Consider the following 21,169-nt stretch of genomic DNA (forward strand, 5'->3'; position numbering starts at 1 on the left):
TTTCCCTTCCTGTGTGTTGATGTGTTGCATTTCTCTTCCTGTGTGTTGATGTATTGCATTTCTCTTCCTGTGTGTTGATGTGTTGCGCTTCCCTTCCTGTGTGTTGATGTGTTGCGTTTCCCTTCCTGTGTGTTGATGTGTTGCGTTTCCCTTCCTGTGTGTTGATGTGTTGCGTTTCTCTTCCTGTGTGTTGATGTGTTGCGTTTCTCTTCCTGTGTGTTGATGTGTTGCGTTTCCCTTCCTGTGTGTTGATGCGTTGCGTTTCCCTGCAGGCATTCAACTGTCAGAGAGCGGCAGCGACTCTGAGAGGGAGGTGGACATCCGACCCGCGCCTCCGCGGAGAGCTCAGGATACGGCCCGCATGGGCATGGAGCAGGATGAGAGCATGATGTCGTATGAAGGGGTTGGTAATGAGCACATGGAAGACAGCAACATCAGGTAGAACAATAACTAGATGTCTTTTCTCACATTTCTCACTTTTGAAAGCTTAACATCCATTAAAGTCATTTTAAAATGTTTGCGTTTTTCTCTCCCCCGTCGTTTCTCTCAGCTACGGCAGCTACGAGGAGACGGAGAGTCGCAGCCAGATGCAGCCGTCCAGCATGGGAAACGGCGAAGAGTACGGCGTCAGCGAGGAGGAGGAGGAAGACGAGGAAGATGAGGCTCGGCGAAGAGGCCCGGCTGTCCTGTCCCAAGTCCAGCTCAGCGAAGACGAAGACAGCGAGGAGTTCCGATCCATCGGAGGAGACAGTGACATGGACTCTGATAATTAGCCGGATTTCATTTTCCTGACTGGACTTGATCAACTTCAGCACTGTTGGAATTCCAGTTTCAAAACAGAGAAATCAGATTTCTCAGGTAAATACTGTATGTACAAACATTTTGTAAATGGTGATCGCCGCTACTGTGGAACCTTTAGAGAGCAGAGCATTGTAAATTATAGCTTGTTCCTTTTTATATAAACTGAATAATATCCAACATGGCGGATTCCAACATGGAGGTGTGAGCTCGCTTGTTTGTTTTTTTACCGTTTTAACTGAATTTAGTATGCAATAATTGTTGGCTGTTTCTTGGCTACCATCAAAGTAAAAATAAAACTGAAGAACTATAAAAATGTCTAAAACTGCAGTCAAAAATAAAACTCCAGTTACAAGTTTGTTTGATGAAATATTTTTTGCAGAAAAGTTCAGGTATTCAATTATTTTAAAACAAGGAAAAAGGTTGGATATATATGAAAAACAAACTAAAACTACAAATTATTATTATTATTATTTTGTTTGTTTGTTTTTCTGGGGACTCTAAAGAATACTTTTCAGTTCTTTTTAAATGTATGTTTTGTCCAGCTGAAGTAAGTGTGTCGTTTGGAGATCATTTGTAGAAAATTGTAGATTCTCCAATTCAGGCTTTGAACAGCAGATGGCGCTTTCAAGAACAAGTCAAATGTGATCCTTACTACTTGTCTCTCCACTGAAATAGAAGAAGTCAAAGGTACAGACTGGTAGAAATGTTATGAATAAAAGTGAGTGAACAAGCTTGAAATGAGAAAAAGAGCCCTCTCCCTCTGACCTGCAGCATGTAGACTAAATCTGAAGGACATCCTCTTTAAATGCTAACCTGCTCTTGGCCTCTGTTTCCGGCTGCTGACACTTTGTTTCACACGATGTTTACTCGTGTGACGTTTTTGGCATGGTGATGGTAAATTGCACACTTCCTGTTGCAATCATTCTGCTCACAGCAGACCGTTCTGTTGTCAGCCGCCCTGAAGAGAAGTTTCACTGCCACTTCCACTTTCATACCAACCTTCAATCTGCATAAATAAGATTTCTGCACAGTGCATCTCAACATAATCACTCTTGTTGCAGATTATAGCTTTTCAGGTGTCTTATCAGGTTCAGCATATGAGCAAAGTTTATCGTGTTCATGTTCTTTAACGTTACATTCAGAGTTTAACCAATCAGAAACGTCACCTAAAGAAACCACATGATGATTTTGATTTCACCTCGAGCAGCCAACGTCTTTGTGGCAAGCAAGTGTTGCCCCCGTCTGAGTTTCCTTCAGCAATACCTTTCCTATCCTAAGCTGCAGCCTATGGTTGTCCTGTAAACAGATTATTTGAACAGAGCAGACAAAAAGTAAAAAAGACAAATAATCATGCCAACTTTTATGCAATTTTACACAATTTGTTTGAAAAGGAGCAGGTAGACAATAAAAGATCTGGTGATTTCCTGCCATATTTTTACGTTGGTTTATATTTGTACTTTGCTTGAGTTCATCATTTAATCTTTTCCACACATCTACCCCGCACGTACTGATACACAAAAACTGATGGGCAACCACGAGCATCTCGGCTGCTTCTCTCCATTCAGCTTAGTCTGTCGGCCAGGTCTTGGAGAATCAACAAACCTCTGTGAGAGGGTGAACGTTTAGGATATTGGATCAATAGTTGTCCTGTAAACAGTTGGGACAACAACAACAAAAAAAAGCACGCCACACATTACAGATTTTTATTTTAAAAACAATCGCTTGCTTTCTACTTCCCAGCTACGCACTACTTTGTGTTAGTCACATAAAACGCATTGAGGTTTTCAAGTTACAGTGTGACAAATGTGATGAAGTTAAAAAGCCACTTTTACTGTTCTTCCTCATTAGTTTGTCTAACGGGGATTTCCCAGTGACAATTTTTCACCTTTGAACGGATGAGGCATGCCTGCCCCAGGCCGCGGTGGACACCCTGTCTGGCGAGGCAAAAACTCGCCCACGAACAGACAGGTATCCCTTGGAAGGGTGAGCAATCCTGCTGGGACTGAGGGACTGGGATCTCTGCAGTCTTTTCACCGCCGTTACTCTGTCTGGGAATTCTCTCGCCAAGCAGGCGACGTCGCTGGAGTTCAGATATGCTGCACGGCTTGACGCTGTTCCAGAAGACGGGACAACTGCGACGCAGGGTTAAGTGGTTAGATGTAATGAGAGACGTGGAAACAGATCAAACTTATTTCTGTAGTCTGTCGACGGCGGGGAATGATAGAAACCTGGGGGATGGCGGTCGCTTTGGCCAGCAGGTTGGCTGACATCAACCTCTAAACTTCTGCTGTTCCTGACAGCCTGGAGAGAGCGCAGGCTTGTCTGCAGAGGTGACCTCATCCTGCCTGGGGATGATGCAGGCGGGAAAGGATCAGATTTACTACCACTTTTCACCCCTAAAGAAAGCAGTGGAAAATCCTAACCAATAACTAAAACAGAAAGTTCTGCAGATCAATATGAAAACATTGGTTTAAAATCTGTAATAACTCTCTCCATAGCCTACCGCATGAGTTGTGCATTGTGGTACAATTTAGTTGTGATTGTGTGTGTGTGTGTGTGTGTGTGTGTACGTGTGTGTGTGTGTGTGTGTGTGTGTGTGTGTGTGTGTGTGTGTACCTTTATTCTGGGCAAGCCTCAGCAGCTTGAACTGGGTTACTTGCTGGTGAAGTTTGGTCAGTTTTGGGTTTTGGCCGCCCTGCTTAGCTGCCGGCATTGGTAACTTGCAGCTGAACGAGCCTGCAGCTGTCAGACCGGGCTCGCAGGCAGAGTCTGGAGCAGTGCTTTTATTTCTGGAACTGACGTCACCAGCATGGTCAGCCTCGGTGTTTAAAAATGAGGAAAACACGTCTGAGTTGCTCCTCAAGAGAGCTGCAGCAGGCATGGAAATATAGTCCTGTCTTAAACCTGAAAAGTGAGAGCAACAAGTCTTATAGTCCGACCTCGTTTAGGCGCAAGGGGTAAAATAATCTAGAAAAAGTCATGGATTACCCAGCTGAAAGATAATTGAAACAGATGCCACCAGGTCCCTTATGTTCTTTATACTCACTGTCTTCCTGTATTCTGGCCATTATGTGGACATCTGTTATATCCTGTAGTCTGTAGCTTGTGGTCATGATGTCATCAGGGTGGGTCACCTTAACATGATCTATGCAAAGTAAGAAATGGAAACCTTTTTGTGATAACTGTGCTACAGTGTCAGATCTAGGCCGTGGGAAACATATTCATTTCAAAAAAAGTTATTTAGAGTTCTTACTGTTAAATAGACATGTATTTTGTAACTTTTTGCATAACATTTTTAATGAAAAGCTTCAAAGCCACTGCAAAGAGATGTGTCATCTCTCTGCAGTAAGTCTGACCTTTTGAGATGCACGGCATCTCTGCCTTGTTATGGTCCACGTCCCGCTAACACAACATGTTGGGAGGTTTTTAATAAACTCCACTGTGTCGTTTCCACAATATCATAGTAATTGTTTGACATACTGGAAGACTGCGTAGGTCGACTTCCTTGTTTTCTGTCTACTTCCTTTTTGCCTTTCCTCTGTCAGGTTAGAGCTTGTCTTTTTTGTGTGCTTTATCATTCTGCAGGGTTTTCTGCATATTTATTTAGGGTGTAATAGGAACTCTTAAAGAGTTCTGATGTGTTCTCCTAACTAGTGTTTATCTTGAAAATAATACACCCAACTATGTGCTTCTATAGATCATACCAATGTGATTGATGTTCTCAATCTTATTATCTTATTATTATAGTTCAACTCTTTTGCAAAACTAGACCACCTTTGGACTATTTTCTGTAGAACCACCATAGCTGTGGAAGAAACATGTTGCAGTCCCGCCCACATTGTGTCCTAAACTTGACCTTTTGACATATTGCTCAGCGCTTCTCTGAGTAAGAAAGTTTTGCATTTCTGCAAATTGTCTAAAGAGAATATGCCGGCGCTTAACTGCAGCTTTTACCTAAGCTGTCAGAGTCACTGAATGACGTGTTGACTGATGTTTTGTCCAGAGCGAAACCCCAGGAGACACTCGGGGAATGAGGGGAAACTGCTGCATGTCTGCAGAAGTAATATCTTGATCCTGGCGATAGTAGAAATAAAGCAAACCAATGACCATACCACATTTCAGATTAACATTTGTAAGATCCTAAGTGTGTGAGGCTGATTTCTAACTTGGATCCAGTTTGTTCATCAGCCCACGACGGGCAGCCTCCATCTCGGGGCTGGGGTTATCCAGAACGTGTCGACACCACCTGAGAGCAGGCTCCCTCTCTTCGAACGACGGCCTGTTTGGAGGCTCATATAACCTGTGAGAAAAACAACGTGGGCTATTTATACGCCTCGGACATTTTCTGCTCAGGGTGTTCGGGGTGATGCAGAGTGTTTGTTTTCTGCCACATCTAGTCCAGCATGAAATCCAAAAGAGTCTAAAACAAATAAATGAATGCTTGTGGTTGTAACTTGACAAAATGTAAAAAAAAAAAAACTTTTGCAAACTTCACCAAAGTGATAAATCAAAGATTTGAACATGCCTTCTGAAGTTCATAATTTAGACAAGATTGGTGTAAATACATAAATAACCACAAGGCCAGCTCAAGGAAACTCCCTCCTAGCAGAACCTACCAGCTCTCTTCATCTCCTATGCTTTCCTCCATGTCAAGGATCTCCACCTCGTCCAAAGCAGACTGCTCTTCCTCTACGTGTCCGCCGTTCCAGAGGTCTTTTTCACTGTCATAGTAGTAGAAAGAGTCATCTGAGTTACCCCAGGGCTGCGGTGACTTACACCCAGACTTCAGACTATCAAGTCTTATTCTAGCATCCATGGCAAATGATCTGTTCTTGTTCTTGACTCTTGCTGGCTCAGAATCAGTCCAGACGTTGCGGTACAGATGCACCTGTTCGTCCAGATGTGCATTGCTGCTTTTCACTTCGCCACCGATCTCGGGCCAGTTCGCCTTGGCACCAAGCTCTGCCTGGGTTTGACTGCACAAATATTCTCTCCAGCTGCTTTTCGTGTGGTCCTGATGCTCCATTTTCCGTGCAAAATCCTCAAACCTCCTTGTGGCTCCAAGCTCCCATCTGGGAACATTGATAAAATCTTCAGTTGCTATTGCTAAAACAGCGATTTATAGATGGGAAATTCTGCTGGTTTTGTTCATCACACACAGCAGCGGTAACGTCTATTGACCCAGATTTATTGAGTGAGGTTGTTAAATGAGGGACTCAACAGATTGGATGGATTTAGAGAAGCATCATGAGCTTAAGTGGATTACCACAGGTAGCCGCTAAGAAAGAGCGACCCAGTCGACATCACACAGTCACGGCTCATATTGACACTAAATTTAGGCAGCAGAAATAGCCAGTAGCACACATCACCATGTTCCACGTCTTTGTCTTTATGTTGCCTTCCCTCTGTTAAGTGTTAGACGCTGCTGAGGATTTGTTGTGGTTCTTATGCCAAGTTCTGTTGCACTCTGATCCCTGATGACCTCGATTGTCCAAAGACCATCGATGAGATTATGAAGTGGGACCCGCAGAGGCTCCCCACATTGTAGTAAGACAAACAACAGAACCCTACTGTGGACAGTGACGGGAGCTGAGAAGGTCAAAACATTAATTTGACTTGGTTTGACTTGAGAAAGGCCAGACTGAGAGGTGTGGTTTTCATCCACAGGCGGATTAGCGGACTTATTTACAGCTTTCCTTACTACCAAGTTAAACTCAAGATTCTTCTTCTTCACTCACAAAGTGTGAAGATCAAAACGTTCTTTGGGTTAAACGCCAGCTAAGAAAAGAGTTCAGATGAATGTAACGACATGAAAATGATACATTTGTACAGGTACAGAACAGATGACGTGGGATAGAAAGCAGCAGAAAAACAAGGTCTTTAATTTAGTACACATTCATTTCACCACATAAATCCACTCTGTCAGATCGTAGGAGGAATAACGTGTTGACGTGAAAAGGTGAAGGCCTTTCGAACCTTTGAATGACCCAGGCGTGGTTCAGTGCATAAACAAACGTGTATGTCGTAAAGGCGCAGAAGACAATGGTCTGCTTTGACATGGCTCCGAAGATTAACACCTTCATCTGTTGATGTGTTTATCCATGACTCTCATTGTGTGGACATCATGAAATAGAAAAAAAAAAACAACCCTTCAGTTTTAAATCTCAGCAGCTGTGTACCTTGTCTTTAAATGCCCTTGTCTTCAAATGTATTAGGCTTTATAAGAACTTATTTTTCTATTTTTATTGAGCCTTTACTAGAAATTTCACCCATAAAGTTGATAAGTTGAATAGAGTTAGCATAACGGTGCTAAAACCAGAGTTGTAATTAAGCTATGCTAAGCTAAACAGGCTAATCATGTAACTAGAAAAAATAGTCTGTGCCCTGCCACTGTAACAACCAAATCTACTGCATAGTTTTTGCATGCTAAACATATTTATGTGTTTGGGTTAATAAATAGTTTTGTAATCTAAGACTGCAGAGCATTTAGATGAAATTGCAATTGTAGTGTGCCACACGTCTACAGTTTGCATACAACTGTAGACACGCCTCTGGTAACAAGAAACACACACTTTATAACAGCCTCTCCGCACACACACACACACACGCGCGCGCGCGCGCGCGCGCACAAACACACAAGCAACAGGCAGAAAAAGAACCATTGATATACACAAAGTTGTATCAGCTTCGGGTGTTATATGTGTTGAATTATGTTCTTTACAGAAAGTAGCCCAAAGCCAATGAGTGAGTTTGAAAAAAAGTAATTACTTCCATAGGTTTACCAATAATAATAATTTAAAAAAAGACCCGAACAGCTTGCATGGCTGAAACTTACAGCACACAGAACTCACCACAAACTGGTTGCCGCTGATTGGTACTGTAAGAATAAAAAACTTCAAAGCATCATTCTGCTACGTCAAATTGCCTTAGTTACTGTGTACACATCCTATAAACAGTCGCCGCCTCATTTTAAAGTGGTAGGTGGAGGTTTTCTCTTGAATGATGCAGCACCTGCGTCTCCTCTCCCCGCCCCTCACCTCACCCTCCGCCGGGCTCGGTTCCTCGTCGTCACCGCTGATGTCCACCTGCCTGGTCTGACTCTCTAACCGGTCCACTCCATCGACAGCCACCGAAAAACTTCAGCAGCTCGGTGTTCCTACAGTCTGTTGCGTAAAATGAGGTGCAGCGACGTTGAATTTAGACAGTGAAGCGCCACCTCTGCCGGGTGGAAATGCACGACAAAAGCGGCAAAGGAGCCGCCGACGGAAGCTCCGCCGGTGGAGGCACAGCAGCCGCAGCGCAGGTAAGAGCGGCGCTTTGTTTTGTTTTTATTTTATTATTTAGTAATTTATTTTTGTTTGTTTGTTTGTTTGTTTTGAGCTCCCAAGACGCCACTCTATAAGTGTGTGAAATGTACAAGTTTTTTTCCGCTTTAAATTTCGAGCTGATACCGTCTGGTAAACTTCACCGTCATCAGATGAAGCAGTCCAACCTGTCCGTCGACATTACTTTACAGATGTACTAGACGCTCCTGAGATAAAACTGAGATAAAACTACTCACTCAACACATGTGTGCAAACAAACTGTTCTCAAGATATTACAACAATGATACAGGTGATCCGCGCAGGAAACCGTCTTTTGTTCCGTCTCTATTATAACCTAAAATAGTTTCTTCCCAGGTGCAGCTTGGCGTGAACTTATTTGACTTTTATGCTTCTTCTTGAATTCAGTTGCAATAATTTAAAATCTCGAATTAGCTAAAGATTACAAAGGGGAAAAAAAGGCATTTGTTGTATTTTCTGCTGTCAGATGAAGATAATAATTGTAAATCTTTCTTATCTCTGCATAGTTTTGGTGATCACTTCCTAAATGTTTTTGCAACAATTATTTATATAATTTATTTGTGTCTGCAATACAATTACAGGCCTTCATATTTACTATACTTTACCAGTGTTTTTTTTTAAAGTATGTAAAACTTTTGAAGTAGGTAACTGATGATACCTTTCAGACTCAAACGTAAAATGTTCCAACAATAAAACTGAACTCATATAAATAATTCATCTTTAAACTCTGAACAAATAGTGTGACAGCACATAAAGCAGAAGCTCTGCTCTTATCTCCATTGAAGTTCCTCCTTGTGGCCTGGCATAACTTCCTCTGTAGTTCAGATGTTGACTGCTTTTGTAGGAAGAACTAAATAGTATGCTATTATTCTGTGGTTTTGAAAAAGTGTTGAGTTTCATACATGTCGTACAATGTGTCCTTAGGTCTACAAAGTGCCCTGTAAAAGTATTAACACCTTTTGAAATGTTTGACATAATGCTTATTGAATAAAGCAACAGCTTTTGTTATTTACTCTTAATATAAAAGCATACAGAAATATCATTCACACTGTGAAGCATGGTAGTGGCAGAATAATGCCATTACTATGTTTCTACTCAGCAGGGAGAGAGAAGCTATAGTGTTGATGGAAAGACACATAGAACAAAATTCAGGACAATCTTAAAAGAAAACATGTTAGAAGTTTGTTTGTTTATTTTGTGTTTGTTTTCATTTGTTTTGTTTTTGTTTGGTTATTTGATTTCTATTGCTGTTATTCGCTCTATTATCTGGTTAATTATTTTGTAGCTCAATACCCCCTTTATGCTTTTTCTCACTCTATAATGTTTGTTGTATATACACCTGCTGGTGAATAATAAATATGTAAAAAACAAAAGAAAAAAAAAAAGAAACTACCTAAAGCAAGGTTTCTCCCAGAAAACTTGCTAGGCCTGGTGGCAGGGCAGTCATTCATCCAGCGGCCCGTCGTGTTTTTGAGTTAAAAAATGTTTAAAGTTGACAGGAAATTTGAAAATACCACTTGAAAATCATGTGTTGTTGAAAGATGAGAAGATTAATACCTGAACACCAAAGTATTAAAAAATGCAAACATTTTAAAAGGACTTAAATAAATAAGCAATGCTTAGCCTGGTGGGGGCACAAGTAAAGCCTGGTGGCCCGCCAGGCTTATAATACACTTGCGGAAACCCTGTAAAGACCTGAGACTGGGGGAGAGATTCACCTTCCAGAAGGACAAAGCACGACAGCCGAAGACGCAATGAAGTGGTTTAAATAAACACATATTTGTGTGTATTAAAATGGTCAGCTCAAAGCCTAAACACACATCTAGTTGAATAAGTGAAACTTTCTATTAATAGATGTGCAAAGCTCTGTTTGACTTTGTTTCTTTTCTGGACAAACACATTAAAGGAACTGCTGTTGCAACTAATGCGTTACGCTTTTCCTCCTATAGCATCACATCACTGCTGCCGTTAACCATGTAGTTTTCTTTCTGTTAAAAGGGAGTTGTTCCTTTCTATTGTTGCAAAATGCTTGCTCCGTGTGACGAGATTGCTGTAAACATAATGACCCAATACAATTTCCCAAACTTGCTTAGATAGAAGAAAACTTTCACCAGTTGGCATTATTTACAGAAATCAATTATCAGTTAAATGTATTTAATTGGATTTAAATTGGTCTATGACTGAACTGGATACTTATCTGTATTAAATCAAAACCACACACAAAATATGAATTAAGAGGAGTTAACAATATAAAGAAATTCTTATAGTATTACATCGACTACATTTTCTTATAGTTACGAACAGCTTTACATTTCTGATTGTCAGTAACAGTCAGAAACTGCAATGCATTTCTACTAATGTCATCATCTGCGCAATTTAATTTTATATCTTTTAGAACTCATCACATTTGAATGGGCATAGTGTTTCTCCAAATGGCTTCAACCCAGCAATTACACCAGCCCCACCGCAGCAGTCCGACACCCGGGTCCCCAGTCCCGTTCCCGATCCGGCTGCGATTATCCCGAGGGATCAGTGGGGAGGGAAGTACGAGTTCCTCCTGTCCTGCATCGGTTACTGCGTGGGTCTGGGCAACGTGTGGAGGTTCCCGTACCTGTGTTACCGCAATGGAGGAGGTGAGCTACCGTAAAGCATGCTGCATATCCTGATTTTAAAACCGAGGCCTGTGTGCTCAATGGTTCCCGGCACTGATTTGGATTAGAGGTTGTCTTCGCGTAACTCCATGGGTGTTGGCTTTGTTCCTCAGCACGCTGGCTTCTTTGGCAGATTCTCTGTAAAATCGAGTGTCTCACAGCACTCGCATATCGTCTGAGCAGAAATAGTATTTTCCCTTGATTACACACCAGACTTGAAGTCTATTTTCTCTCATCTGAGATTAAACATGTTAAAGCTTGACTGACTGTACAACAGATTAACGTCTTTCTATGAAGCTGTCTCCTAAAATTGATGGTCTTTTAATCAAACCTGCCTTCACAAGCAGCATATAATTCCAGAATATTACTGTATGATTTAAATTTTTTTTTTCATTATCAGCTTTGGTTTTCCTCATCTTGGCCTGTTTCCTTTCTTCGCAGGCGTGTTTCTCATCCCGTATTTCATCATGCTGTTTGTGACGGGAGTTCCTCTCTTCCTCATGGAGCTGAGTTTAGGCCAGTATGGCTCAGCTGGCCCAATCATGGTGTGGAAATGCTGCCCTCTGCTTAAAGGTAATGACCTCCATCATCAAGTTTTTTTTTGGCTAGTTAGTATGCACATTTATGGAGACCTAATGTCCCCAAATTCACCATGGTCTGCAGTATTAATTCCTCAGAAATCTCCATGTCGTCTGTTTTGCTTCACGTCACGTTGCTCCAACCCAACAGCACAATCCGGTAAAATTACAGGTTGCTGACTCATGTTAGCGTGCCACCTCATTGCTTATATGCCGTGCAGTTCAAGTTAAACATGCCTGACTGCTTTAGTTGCCAAAAGTGAAACATATTTGATTTTAAACAAATATATAATCTGGATAAAAGAAGCTAACTATTTCAAGAAGTTCAACTATTTTTTTTAAAAAATTTATGGTTCAGGTTGTGTTAAAGTTCACAATACAAGATGCTGAGTCACTAAGTTGTCCACATCACTAATTACACAGTGACTCTTAGAAGTGTAAACACCGCTGTTAAAAACGCCAGTTTTTTTCTTGTGACGCACATTTCAACTGAAACACATTTGTCACATTTAACATTAAAAGAACACTGCAAAACACTAAAATCTTACCAAGTATTTTTGGTCTAGTTTCTAATGCAATTATCTTAGTTTTATCTTATTTCAAGTATACTAAATAGGTAAATTTTCAGCAAGACACAGTAGCTTGTTTTATGTAAATAATTCCTTAATATTGATAAATGATAGTTTCATTTGGCAAATTATTTCACTTATAACAAGACATTTTTCCCATGTGATAAGAGAAATAATCTGCCAATGGAACTAGTACTTTTTATCAATACTAATGTACTAAAAACAAACTACTTTATCTTGCTGAGAAGTTACTTATAAGTCTTATTTCAAGTATACCAAGGTTTTTGCAGTGTAGAAACTTACAATAATTTGTTTGTGTGAGTGTGCCCATTCATGCTGTATTAAATCACCTTTTTATACAGTCTCAACATTTAGTCTACTTGTGTTCACAACTCCAATCAATTGCTGTGAGCCGAATCTGATGAATGTGAAATAAAGATGAGCTGGTCTAGCAGGATTTTCCTCATTCCCTTCTTTTCCATCTTTTAACAAAAGCTTCAGTCTTACAGCAGGTTAGAAAATGTGAAAATTATCTTATTGTACAAAGGTATCAGTCAGCTGAAGGGTACAAAAAAAAACATGCATCATTTATATGCAGTGACTCTAAGGGCCAAGCTAGCATTCAGTACTAAATGTGACAAAAAAAGTGATGTTCTCAAAAAGCTTTTATTTAAAGTTATGTGCGCTCTTATGCAGTTGAGTTCCACCTTTTTTTCTTTTTATTTTCTTCCTTGTAACACATTTCCTTGTTTTCTGTTAATTGTTCTGGATAAATGTGACATTATTTGTGGGGGAAAAGTTTGAAATGATTAAAAACGATCTCATTTTGTTTGCCAAAATGATATGTTTTTGTAAAAGGTGTGAAGACTTTTGAGAGCAGCTGTAGTTAACGCTACCTAAAAATGCCTACAAGAAACAAAAGACATCCAGTTCAACTTTATTTAATAATCAGGTCAAGTGGTCAGTCCAGGAAAGGTTCTGGTTTGCTGACTCACGTTGACTCACCGTCTCACCATATACATTGTGTAGCTAATGCCAATGCTAAAATCCTGATACATCTGCAATTTAAAAGTTCAATATGTGTGTTTAATTCAAAAAGCAAATGGCATAAATGTTGTTTTACAAGAAGCAAAAATAAATCAAACTCGAGTTGGTTTTACAAAGGTAAAAAATTTGTTCAAGTTAAAATGCCAGAATCAGATTAGCATGTTGAAGCTAAAGAACAAAAAAAAAAAAAAATCATTTTTATACAGTACTACCCAAAGTTTTCTGAATATTGCAATTCAGTTTATTCAACATAAACTTTTTTTCTTTACACATTTTTACATAATAGTGTCTGTTTTTTTTTTTTGTTTTTTTTCTTACTTTCATACTTGTGTCTCTTTCTGTAGGCATTGGGATTGGGATGCTGTGTGTGTCCACGCTGGTGTGTCTCTACTACAACGTGATCATCGCGTGGACGTTTTACTACCTGGGCAGCTCTTTCCAGAGCCCCTTGCCCTGGTCATGTGATGCCATCGCCAATGTCGCCATCTGTGCTAATCGCACCGTTGGTAATAGCTCCTCGGAAAGACCCCGAACCCCAACAGAGATTTTCTGGAAGTAAGTGCATCGTTTCCCCCACAATTCATACTCGAAATGCAAATTGTGTTTCTCTCTAATATGACTAAACTAAAAATGTAATCGATGACATCCTCCATACTTATGAGCCCCCATTGCAAAGAAAAGCATTAAAAGAAATACATTTTCTAACAATGTAATAATATATGGAGGGAATCCTATGTTAAGAATTTTCTTTAGAAAATAGTCTTCCTTTATTTTCCTACCTTGTGAAATGTTCTTATATAATACTGAGGTCATTTTGGCAAAAGGCGGATGAAAAAGGTGTACAATTTCAAATTTATTTGATGTAATGTAACTTCATTTGGCTATTTTAAACGAAGGTTTCAGCAAATTTAAAGGTAGATTAGTTTTTAAAAATATTAAATAGATTTATATCCTCTTTTTCAGCTAAAACGTGCACATTGCATACATTCCAATCATTATTTATTATCAAAGCTTATTTCCACTCTTGCAATTCATTTTAAATTTGGCAAGCCAGGAGTGAATTTTAATAAACATTATTTAAACTTTTCAGAAAATATTAATACCATTACTAGAATATGGAAAAAAAACATTTTTATGGACATAAAATGATAAAAAAAAAACATCTAAAGATCAAATATAAATGGCATTAGTTTCATATAAATATCTTAACTCTTAAGAGCCAAACCTTGATTTTTTTATTTTTTCAGCTAACAGGTATGATCTAAAATGCTTCCATAATTAACGTTTGCTCATCTTTCAGCGAGAAAGTACTGGGCGTAGTGAACAGTGAGGGTCTTCACGACCCGGGCCCTGTGCGGTGGCCCCTGGCTCTGTGCCTTCTGGCTGCCTGGATCATCATCTTCCTCTGTATGCTGAAAGGCATCCGCAGCTCTGGCAAGGTGAACCACCTCAAATGTTTTCCACCAAAAAAAATAAAAAAATAAAAAATCAATTTTGAAACGCCTGACTCAATCTGTTCCCCATACTTCTCTATTTTCTGAGTTTAACATTTGTGACGTCTGTTTTCTTTAGGTGGTTTATGTAACGGCCACCTTCCCATACTTTGTCCTCGTTGTTTTGATCATCAGAGGTGCGACACTGGAGGGATCTCTTCAGGGCGTCGCTTTCTACCTCACGCCAGACTGGAGCCGTTTAGCGAACGCACAGGTACGTCAGAGCGCAATGCACGTTGCTTCGTATCCACGCCTCTTCAACTTTTTCATTTTTTGTGACTTTACAACCACAGACCACTGTATTTTCTCTGTTTTCTCTGATAGACCAATGCACAGTGCATAATTGTGAACGGAAAAGAATATTATTTGATTTTCAGATTTATTCACCCGTAAGCATTCAGCAATAGTTTTCGAACATTTCTTTGCGATTATAGCTACAGCTGTTTCTGGCAGCTTTGCACATTTAGTGACTTAATTTTTTGCGCATTGTTCTTGCAGAATACTGAAATTTTAACTCGTTCAGATTGAAAATTGAGCATTTGTGAACGTTGAAGCTCAAGTCTCATCACAGGTTCTCTATCAGATTCATGATGAGTTGAACAGTGCTTCATGAGATGTTCAAATCTTGTTTACACTGAATTTTCTGTAGGGGTTTCAAAGTTAAAGGAACCAAATTCAAATGCAAGCTAAAAACCCTGTTTTTTGTTTTGTTTTTTTTACTTTAATAATGCACAAATACACACTGCTTTATGTTGGTATGTCACATAAAATCCCATAAAATACTTTGAAGTTTGGTTACAGTGTGACAAACTGTGGAATTGAAATAGCTGACAAAGCATGTAACTTGTAAAGTCGCAGTTTTCGAATATTTCAAAAACCTAAACATAAAAAAACCCATCCAGCATAGACAAATCAATAAAATATTTATTAGATAAGAGTTTAAATTCATAACCTAATTAAATAACCACACTGAATGTGCTTAATGCAAACCTCCCAGACATTGACCAAGGCAGACACACAAACTCGTAAAAAAACAATCAAATTAAAGCTGGTGTGACAAACTGTGGAAGCTACACTACAAACTCTCTCCATGACCCAATTCGGCTGAGAGGCTTTAAAAAAAAACTTGCAGTTTTTTTTTCTTCCCATGATCCACACTGAATTTTCCCTGAAACATTTCAGGTCTGGAATGACGCAGCCTCTCAGATCTTCTACTCTTTGGGCATTGGGGTTGGTGGGCTGCTTTCTATGGCATCTTACAATAAATTCGACAACAACGTCATCAGGTAGGTGGGCTGTATTATGCGCTCAATCAATGCTGTCATCCCTGATTGCGATAACATTTGCTGCTGATTTCAGGGACACTATTGTCATCACAATCGGGAACTGTGGCACCAGCTTCTTTGCGGGATTTGCTATATTCTCCATCCTGGGTCACATGGCGTGGAGGAAGGGAGTGCCTGTAGGAGAGGTGGCAGACAGAGGTAGCTGCCATGCTTCTTTCCTTTTGTCCACATGTTTTGTGTTGCGGCAGAAATCCTGAACTTAATCCGTTTGCGTCCTCAGGTCCTGGTTTGGCTTTCGTTGCTTATCCAGAAGCGCTTGCTCTGCTGCCTGGCTCAGTGTTTTGGTCCATTATGTTCTTCCTCATGCTCTTCATGCTTGGGGTCGATACTCTGGTAAGATTGACTGATCAGGAAGAATGGGAATCTGTTTGTCAGTGGTTGACATGACGCCTTTTTTCTCCTGGCAGTTCGGTAACATGGAGGGCATCACCACAGCCGTACTGGATGAGTTCCCAAACCTCCGAAGGAACACCTTCCACAAGTCCTTGTTCCTGGGAGGCCTATGTTTCACCTTCTACCTGATGGGCCTCCTGTTAGTGACGGATGTGAGTCATTTGTGAATAATGTGGATTTCTTTCCCGTTATGACGATGGATTACTGTGGCAGAGTGAAAAAAGCTGCTAGAGGCTGCAGAAGACATAAGGTCAAGGCAGAGTTTCACATTCCAGCACAACAATGGGCCTTAACAAACAAAGGAACAATAGAAGGGTCTGAATAGATGCACATGTCTGTGTTAGAATGGCCTAGTCAAAGTCTAAACCAAAAATCCAACTGAGAATCTGAGGCAAAATTTGAAAACTAAGGTTGACAGATTTACAGACCCGTTCAATAAATGAAAATATTATTGGAAAGTTTGTTCATTTCAGTTGCGAGAAACACATTATATAAATTAATTACACGCAGATTGATGTTTTTATGTCTTTATTTCTGTTACTTCTATCTGTGACGTTTTTTGATTTGAAGATAAGAAAAACACAAGTCAAATCAAAATAAATTAGACAGAAATATGAGCTTAATGAAAAGTATATTTTAATATCTGCCTAGATTGTTTTCAAAAGGTACTTTTAAGCTGATAAGTGAGCCTAATTGGATTGTATATTAGGATTTATTGAATATGACTGCATATGATATATTTTGCAAATATTCTATAAAAATAAATCTAGATGTGCTAAGCTGGTTGATGCATACACGAACGACTTGAAACTGTAATTGCAAAAAAAAACAAAAAAACTGTGCTTCTGCAAAGCATTGACTGACAGTTTAATAAGAGTGCTTACCACAATGTTTAGATTCTTGCTTATAAAAATTAAATCAATCATGATAAAGTTTGACAATCATAAAATGCTTCTGCAGTGCACCGTTAAGTTTTGACATTCATATTCCCTCCCTGTTGTTCGTGTCTCAATAGGGAGGGATTTACTGGTTCACTCTCATCGACTCCTTCAGCACCAGCTTCGGCCTCATCATCATCACCCTATTCATGTGCATTGGCATCTCCTTCTTCTATGGTATCCCATTTCACATTCCTTGCCGTCACTTGTCATCCCTAACTAATCCCATCATTCCACTGAACGAGTTTCAGGGCAGCGAGTCTCCGTTGTCCTGGCGATAATTCAGTTTCCAACGCGCATCTCTTCGCTGACTTTTTTTGACAGGAATCAATCAGTTTTGTCAGGACATTATTGACATGATCTGCCACTGCCCTCCGTGGTGCAGCAAAGTGCTGATCTACTTCAAGGCCTGCTGGGTTTTCTGCACACCGTTTCTCCTCCTGGTGAGTGCAAACAAATGTGTATGAAATTAGTTATTTCCCACTCTTTACAGGAAAACATCAAATTTACTATAAATATTTCAACATAAACTGTTTTAGGTTAAGATAACTTGTTAAGCTAACTCCCCAAATCCTAGTTTTTGCGAGTTGTGCTCAAAACGACCAACATCTTCTTGTGTTAATCCTAAACTGAGTTATACTTAATTCACTCTCAGCATTGTTCTTTGATATTGTTAAGCTGTATTACATCACTCACGTTATTATTACAACTCTTTATTGTGCGTTACCTGAAGCACTTCAAGTGAGAAGGTAACATGATCACAGCTCAAACGCTGAATGAAGTAAAGAACTGAAAGAGAGGAAATGATTACAGAATCCCAAGCTACCAAATCAAACTAAATTGTAGTTGCTATTTGTCCTGGAATCTGTACCCAGGTTGAATATTTAGGGCAGAGACTCAATCTGATCTCTTTCCCCATCTACAGCATTTGTGTTGTCTTTTTCTCCGCTGCCATCGATTCTCTCACCAGAATCGTTTCTCTTTCTCTGTGCCTCTCCCACCACAGTTCATCCTGATCTACATCTTTTTGGAGATGTACAACACACCCCTCCATTACGGCTCGTATGTGTACCCACGGTGGGGTAAAGGTTTGGGCGTGTGCATGGGCGCGACCTGCTGCTTGCAGATCCTCATTTGGGCCGTCGTGGCCATCAGCAAGGAAACTGGTTCTCTACAAGAAGTGAGTATGCTGCTGGGTTGGCACTGTGAGGTCCGGTTACAAGACTTTGCAAAAGTAGTCATGTTCTTTAAAGTTTTTTTTTTTTCATGTTTGACCACATTACAGCCACGACGAAGGTGTATTTTATTGGCATTTAATGTTATGGACCAACGCAAAGTAATGGGCGACTGAAGAGTAGAAGGAAAATCAATTAGGCTTTGTAGGAGTTGATGGACAGAGCTAATCCGTTTTAGAATGTGAGACAGGAAAATGAAGTCCGCAGTTGTTTTATATCCAGTAAAACTGAGCCTAAACTATTTTGCAAACAAGAAAAATAAAACATGCTGGTCTCTAGATCTGTGATGCTGCCAGAGACTTCACAGTTACAAAAGAGTTGCAGCTTTAATTGCTGTAAAAGGCGATTCTACAAGGAATGACCCTGAGGGGACTGAATCCTAAAAACGAATGCATGCATGAGTTAAAAAAAAAAAAAATTAGTATTCTTCCTCTTTATACTTATACAAAACTTTATGGTGTAAGATCCCAAGGCTTGTGGCTGTAAAACATCAAAACATTGACCCTCTTCACCTCTGTCGTGGTCATACAAACAGTTCAAATCTCACTGGATTAATCTGGTGTGACTCTGACTTCTCCTTCGCAGCGCTTCAAGAAAGCAATCCGACCTCTGAACTCCTGGAGGGTAAATAACTTGAACAGTGCGGCAAGAAGCCAGGAGCACGTGGAGCCGGAGCTAGTGGAGGCTCCGTACACCGTCACGCTCACAGACCAGGACTTCACAGCAATGACATGGGAAATGGGAAGCAGTGCATGAGGCGGCGGCAGGGAGGAATCGACAGCAATGAGCAAACTGTGTTTTTAAGAGACCTTTTTTTTTATTATTTGTTTTTATTATTATTATTTTGCTGCCTGCTCCAGCAAGGCTCTGGTGGCAGATCAGACTGTGTCCTGCAGGCCAGTAGGGAATGAAAGATTTATTTATAATACTGTGTGTGCATGTATGTATGAATGGTATTTTTAAGCAATTTATCTTGGATTGATTATGTTATACAAAGGTTAAAGTTGAAAATTAGTTTAATTTATTTGTTATGTTGTTTTACAAACCACATGTTAATTGAAAAACCAAGAAGGAAAACTATTTATGCCAATTTACCTGGAGAAATGACTGCTTTTCATTATCCTGCCAGACTAAACTACTTAGTCCTAAATATATTTTAACCCTGTGTCTTATTTAAACTGAATGAAAAGTATGTATTGAGAAGAAGTGCTTTTAAAATAACTTGCTAAATCAAGTATTAAAGAGGAGTCTGTAGTTTCTCATATGCAACAAATTATTTTTGATTTTTATTTTAAACTTTGCCTTACATGGATATGCGTGGAGGGAAAATCCCCACTATGAAACATGGTGGTGGCAGCATCATGCTTTGGGAATGTTCTTTTTTTTAACTTTTTGTTGAGTAGATGTAGGAAGGCCAATCCTGAAAACATGCAGGCTGGAAAAAGCAATGCATTTATTTTTATTAGCATTACTGTCCTATATGCAAATATGACAATATATTAGTAAAACTGTGGCGGTATTGTTGCCATGTCCTTAAGTATCAGAAATAGATATTTTTGTTTGTGGTCGTCTGTGGTGACGGGATGAACATAAACCTGCATATTTGTTTCCACTCTGGTTGCACTTTTGACCCCCGTGTCCATGGAGACGCAGTTTGATTTAAGAGAGCGTCTTGACTGCTGTGTTGCTGCTTGTGTTCAACAATCCGAGACGTCCACACTGTTGCTATTCAAACTGTTTCAGTTTTATTTTGATTTCATTGTTCCATGTTAACTTCGGACTCAGAGCTCCAATTTTTGCGAAACATTTCTGACTTGTAATGTACTGAAAGTCTCTCCTTCTCGCCTGGTGACAGTTTGATTAGACTCCAGCTCCCACATGACCTTGAATAAAGCTGAAAAATCTGGAAACGTGAGAATGAAATCAAAAATGTTTATTCTGTTTTTACTGTGATGCTATGAACTGTATGGTGCAAATTCATTTTTCTAAATATCATGGTTTCAACAAACGCATTTATAGCTGCATGAATGTAAAAATACAGCCTACACCACGACTAGGTTATATTTGCATAGTATTTTGAAGACAATCACATAGTGGTTGTAATAACACTGACTTCGATAATCGTCTGTCAGTACATTAGATGTCAGTAAGTAGACTTATAAAATCAAGATGTAAGTTATAAGATGATTCTGCCACAAGAGGGCAGTACTAATACTAAAGAAATGGAAAATGTAATTTTGAGTGTGTTGTGTGTTTTACATTAAAACAGGATTCACAGTAATAATCTGCACTAACACTAAAAGTACATGCTTCCAGAGATGAGACGGAAACAGGCTAATCATACATGTATAACATTAAAACGTTAAACAACAATAATGCGTGGTATGTTATTACTATTTACACCTTTGCTGTACAGCGTGCTCTACTGAAAACAGAAACTGAAAACAAATCAGATGCTAAGGCGTTACAAGTGCAAATAAAAACACAGACGTTCACGTTCTCGCTCTCTGTGGCGGGACAAATGCAAATAAGCGGATGTTGCGTAAATAGTTTTCCCGCGTTTTTGTCTCGTGAGTTTGGGTGCACTTGATTTTCTTCTTCTGTCACAATTCTAATGAGGTCACAATATGTCGTCTGAAGAGCTGTAGATAAATTAAAAGGTTTTACCGAGATATATAAGTATAAATTGTCTCTATTTGGTTAAAAAAAGAGGTAAAAGAAGTAAAGAAAAACGGCTTTTGTCTGGCTTTTTCTTGGATCTGGAACCACAACTTG

The 21,169-nt window shown here is 39.6% G+C and overlaps 3 protein-coding genes across 6 annotated transcripts in view; 2 read left to right on the forward strand and 1 right to left on the reverse strand.

The window, feature by feature from the left end:
- Positions 1–1,153, forward strand: part of taf1 (TAF1 RNA polymerase II, TATA box binding protein (TBP)-associated factor) — a 16,377-nt gene extending 15,224 nt beyond the window's left edge. For all 4 annotated transcript variants that reach the window (XM_007563119.2, XM_007563122.2, XM_007563120.2 and 1 more), the window contains 2 exons: positions 273–438; positions 551–1,153. In XM_007563119.2, the coding sequence (XP_007563181.1) occupies positions 273–438; positions 551–773 (389 nt within the window). In that variant the 3' untranslated portion in view covers positions 774–1,153. The remainder of the gene's footprint in view (positions 1–272; positions 439–550) is intronic.
- Positions 1,154–2,488: 1,335 nt separating this feature from the next.
- Positions 2,489–7,365, reverse strand: LOC103145697 (SLAIN motif-containing protein-like). Its single transcript, XM_007563256.2, has 7 exons — positions 5,418–7,365; positions 4,968–5,101; positions 4,756–4,875; positions 3,848–3,946; positions 3,418–3,705; positions 3,030–3,146; positions 2,489–2,933 (listed from the first exon to the last, which is right to left on the reverse strand). Exons 1-7 carry the CDS (start codon positions 5,825–5,827, stop codon positions 2,683–2,685), a joined length of 1,419 nt encoding a protein of 472 aa, XP_007563318.1. The 5' UTR covers positions 5,828–7,365; the 3' UTR covers positions 2,489–2,682.
- A 473-nt stretch (positions 7,366–7,838) lies between these two features.
- Positions 7,839–20,398, forward strand: slc6a7 (solute carrier family 6 member 7). Its single transcript, XM_007563124.2, has 14 exons — positions 7,839–8,104; positions 10,540–10,777; positions 11,237–11,368; positions 13,334–13,544; positions 14,290–14,428; positions 14,562–14,696; positions 15,665–15,768; positions 15,842–15,966; positions 16,049–16,161; positions 16,236–16,373; positions 17,237–17,336; positions 17,484–17,602; positions 18,166–18,339; positions 18,980–20,398. The coding sequence occupies exons 1-14, from the start codon at positions 8,033–8,035 to the stop codon at positions 19,148–19,150; spliced, it is 1,971 nt and encodes a 656-aa protein (XP_007563186.1). The 5' UTR covers positions 7,839–8,032; the 3' UTR covers positions 19,151–20,398.
- The last annotated feature ends 771 nt before the right edge of the window (positions 20,399–21,169 follow it).

Source organism: Poecilia formosa, unplaced genomic scaffold (assembly GCF_000485575.1).
Source record: "Poecilia formosa unplaced genomic scaffold, Poecilia_formosa-5.1.2 Scaffold145, whole genome shotgun sequence".
NCBI classification, from domain to species: Eukaryota; Metazoa; Chordata; class Actinopteri; order Cyprinodontiformes; family Poeciliidae; genus Poecilia; species Poecilia formosa.